Here is a 4376-nt window from a genome sequence, read left to right as displayed (position 1 = left end):
TGTATATATATATATATATATGTATGTATATATATATATGTATATACATATATTAGGTAGATGGATGGATGGATGGATGGATGGATGGATTGACGGACGAACGGATGGACGGGTGGATGGAAGACTGGATCGTTGCATAAGTGGCTGGATATATGGATGGATGGATGGATGGATGGATGGATGGATATGTGTTTGGTTGTTGGTTGTTTTAAAATACAGCAGTGTGGTGGAGGAGTTGTAGCACGGGTGGATGTAATTCGGTTAAATTTAATTTTTAAATCAAATTCTCAAGTGGTAAACAGAAAACTAATTCAGCAGAAGTGAGATTGGGTGACATAAGGGTGGCATACGGGTGTATGAGTGTTTCAAAGAATGAGGGGATAATAGGGGATAATGTACAATGAGAGGGAGAGAGGGATTGGTGACAAACGGGTGTATGAGTTTATAGGGGAAGGTGTAAATATTCAGTGGGGACGGATGGGGAAGGGTGATGGGTGACGTATGTGACGCATATATATTTTGTGTGTTGACAGAACACAAAGGAAATATAGCAGAGAAGAGATGTGTGGGGTGAAATAGAGGGGGGAGCTGTGAATAATTGATAATGGGTTGGAGAGGAGTGAGAAGAGGTCACGATGACAACAGGTTAGAAAGAGGAAAAGGGGGTGGGAGGGAGGGAGAGAGAGAAAGAGAGTAAGAGAGGCAACCAGGGAAAAAGCTGGACTTAGGAAAAGAGTAAGGAGGAGTAGGGAGCAAAGAAGACGGAGGGGAGGCGAAGTTGAGATGAGAGAAGAAACAGAAACGTGGGAGGAGGAGGGGGAAAGGCGGAGGAAGACGGAAGGGAAGTGGATGAAAGAGGACCAGGAGGAGGAGAAAGAGGATGACAAGGAAAAGCAGATATCCTGAGAGAAAGGACGGAGACAATGACGCTTGAAGAGAGAGAGAAATGGAGAGTAAGAGAGGTCTGGAGAGAGAGAGTGTCTACGAGCAAGAGAGGGAGAGGAATGAGTAGAGAAAATGAGAAGGGGTTAATTAAATGTTGAGTGTATAAAGACAACATAACTTTATTCCGGATTAGTGAAGAGAACAGGAAAATAAAGTCCGATATAATGAAGAGAGAGAGAGAGAAAGAAGAAAAAAACACTTATTTGATTATCTTCACGGTGTGAGAAACTTTTCAAAATGAAACGGAAAAAGCAAGGTTTGAACACACGATGAAATTATTCAACACAGTAAACAAAAATCCACTTTTTTTTTCTTGTTATTTAGAATAGCAAAAACAACCGAAACCAACAGCAAATATTAATAAAATAAACACGTTTTCAAACAAACACAAAAATCAACAATAAAACAACGAATAACACACAACATCGTTAGTAGAGTCATATTAAAATATTTATTAACAAGTAATCAATTTATTAAGTTATTCAATCTTTTCAACTAACTTTTATCTATTTAATGTTCTTAGATCTACCGCCATATTGAAGTCATATTGTTGTTTTTTTTTTAATATTAAACTTCTTTCCATATTGCCACTGAAATTTTTAATATCTTCACGCTCCCCACCCTTAACAACCCCCTCATAATTAAAACAGTATTGTATGTTTGTGTAACGCACATACACACACACGTATATATATGCCATTCATGTACTCACTATTATGTGTGGCCATTTTGTTGTTGTATTGGTTATGCTTTTGGGATTATTTTTCTATTCGTTACTGGTTTGTTAATTATATGTGTGAATGCCAAAGTTGGCTGAACATCAGTGTATTGTACATTCACCTTCTGAGTTCAAATTCTGCCAATGCCGAACCAGTAGAGAGTCGAACCATCATTTTTTGTTTCCGAGGGTTAATAAAAAGGAGTACCAGTGAAATACTGGTGTCCATATGATAAGCATACTACATCCATCCCCAAAGATTTACCTATATTACTTACTGAATCGTTAGGATATTGGACACCTAGCGGTAATTTTGTCTCACTACTCTACGCTATGAGTTCGAATACCGCTGAGGACGCCTTTGACCTTCGTCGCTCTGGAGACGATAAAGTAAAGTAGTTGTTAAATACTCAAGTTAATGCTATCTACTGCCCAACCTCCATCAAATGTTTAAACTTAGGTCTACGTTAAAATCTATAAGTCGGTGAGCAGTGAAAATTGGTAGACCATCGGAAAATATACCTTGCGGTATTTGTCCCGGCTTTTTACGTCCAAGAGAACACTTATCCAAGAAGAAGAAGAAGAAGAAGAAGAAGAAGAAGAAGAATATCTTGAGAGGTACAAGGAACAAATAGGGGTTGCAATAAGATTTTGAGAGGTACATGGAGCACTTGCAGAAAACAGCACTGCTTGGAACTGCTCGAATACTCCGGAAGGTGCTCGAAAAATAAGGGGTGTTACCTTACTTCACTGGTAGTGAAAAGCTGACACCGTAATACATCTCCAGCGTTAGAAACTGTGCAAAGACAATAATAATAATAATAATAATAATAATAATAATAATAATAATAATTGTATGAAACCTAGGAAAAGGTGACCAAAATCCAGTCGGTTTATGTGAAACTACATTTCAAGCATCGTGCTTATCATCCAAAAGTGGGAACCACAAGCCTTTTATGAACTCAGTTAAAAGCACCTAAACTTTTGGTTGTGTTCGTTCTAGTCGTGTTAAATAAGGTGGTGTCTTTTCAGTTTACCACACAATACAGTATATTTTTCGTTAGTTTTTTTCGGGGTTTTTTCTCGCACTAATTTGTTTATTTCTTCTCTCGCAGTTTCTACCAACGAACCCCCAACGTTACTCCAATCATCGAAAATTATTGTCAAGCCTGAAGATACCAAAGTTGGTGAGTTTACGTTTCCTTGTCTTTACCTTTTTTTTTTTGCGTGACAATAATGACTACTTTTCTACAGTATTTGAGCCTGGACTCTTTGGTGGGGCTCAAGAATCATATATTGGCCTCACATTACATCATCAATGACTCATTTCAATAATTCTTTCTAGCAATGACTGTCCTCGCATAAGACAAAGCAGCCACTACGTATATATGTATGACTATATGTGTGTGTGTGCATACATACATATATATATATATATATGTATATCCATATTACAGATATATAATATTATATGTATAAATATATGCTGAGACCCCCTTCGGTCTTGACTGACCATGAGATTGCACCTAGAAAGTTACCCTCCCAGGCACAAGTCCAGGCAAAGTTGTTTATGGAAGACCAGCAGTGGCCCATGCATACCGGCCTCCTCTCTCCACGCCACCAATGCTATCCAAGGAAAAGGCAAAGGGGCCGATAGAGCTTGGCACCTGTGATGTCACAACTCATTTCTACAGCTGAGTTAACTGGAGCAACGTGAAATAAAGTGTCTTGCTCGAGAACACAACACACAGCCCGTTCCGGGATTCGAACTCAAAAACTCGCGATCGTAAGCTCGACGCTCTAACACTGAGTCATGCGCCTTCACATATATATATATATATATATATATATATGGACTTTCGAGTCGGTTCTGACATATGAGGATCTTACAACCTACACTTTCTTTGTCAGTCATAATGCTAATATCGAATGTGACATTTGGGGGCCCACCAACGATTTGCAAAGAAGCTTCCATATGTTGCAAGTATGAGGATTACGGGTCTGTACAGGCAGTATATTTCGAACCCGTGTTTCTATGCTTTCAACCCCTAAGCATGTTAATGCTGGTTGAAACAAAGTCTCTTGTATCATTTTGATATTTGTAATACCATTTTGACACAACGATCTCCATTCTCATCTCTCTAAGGCTGTTTGCTCAAACGTGTTGAGAGCTCTTCTGACTGCTGGAAAGTTGAGCCATGGTCAACCAACATTCCTGTGCTCACGATATATATATATATATATATATATATATATATTATTCAAAAGAATTCCAACTCTGTCTGTTTTTTATGTTTTATTTATATTCTTATAAAATTAATGTGGGATATAGAATGTGAAATATATAGTATATATAGTATATATAGTAAAATGAAATGAAGTATTGAATCTCTTATTGAATAAATGAAATATTGAATATTAAATATTAAATATTTAAGGACTAGTATACTTTCCTGCTTTCTAGCAGTCTTCAAGGTCCCCTGTGACCTTGAAGACTACTAGAAAGCAGGAAAATATACTAGTCCTTAAATATTTAATATTCAGTAAGACATTCAATACTTCATTTCATTTTACTATTTATATTATATATTCCATATTCTATATCCCACATTAATTTTATAAGAATATAAATAAAACATAAAAAAACAGAGAGAGTTGGAATTCTTTTAAATAACATATTCCTCTATACACTATCATACAAACCTCTTTATAT

At 36.9% G+C, this 4376-nt stretch overlaps 1 protein-coding gene across 6 annotated transcripts in view; it reads left to right on the top strand.

The window, feature by feature from the left end:
- LOC106869634 (uncharacterized) overlaps nucleotides 1–4376 on the top strand; it is a 671006-nt gene that overhangs the window by 658127 nt on the left and 8503 nt on the right. For all 6 annotated transcript variants that reach the window (XR_008266597.1, XR_008266596.1, XR_008266594.1 and 3 more), the window contains one exon: nucleotides 2779–2850. Coding sequence is in view for 2 of the 6 variants with exons in the window: in XM_052975854.1 (XP_052831814.1) it covers nucleotides 2779–2850 (72 nt within the window). In the remaining 4 variants the exon portion in view is untranslated. The remainder of the gene's footprint in view (nucleotides 1–2778; nucleotides 2851–4376) is intronic.

The sequence above is a fragment of the Octopus bimaculoides genome, chromosome 22 (genome assembly GCF_001194135.2).
Source record: "Octopus bimaculoides isolate UCB-OBI-ISO-001 chromosome 22, ASM119413v2, whole genome shotgun sequence".
NCBI lineage: Eukaryota > Metazoa > Mollusca > Cephalopoda > Octopoda > Octopodidae > Octopus > Octopus bimaculoides.
Note: the sequence above shows the minus strand (reverse complement) of the source record. Positions and strands in the feature narration are given on the sequence as shown.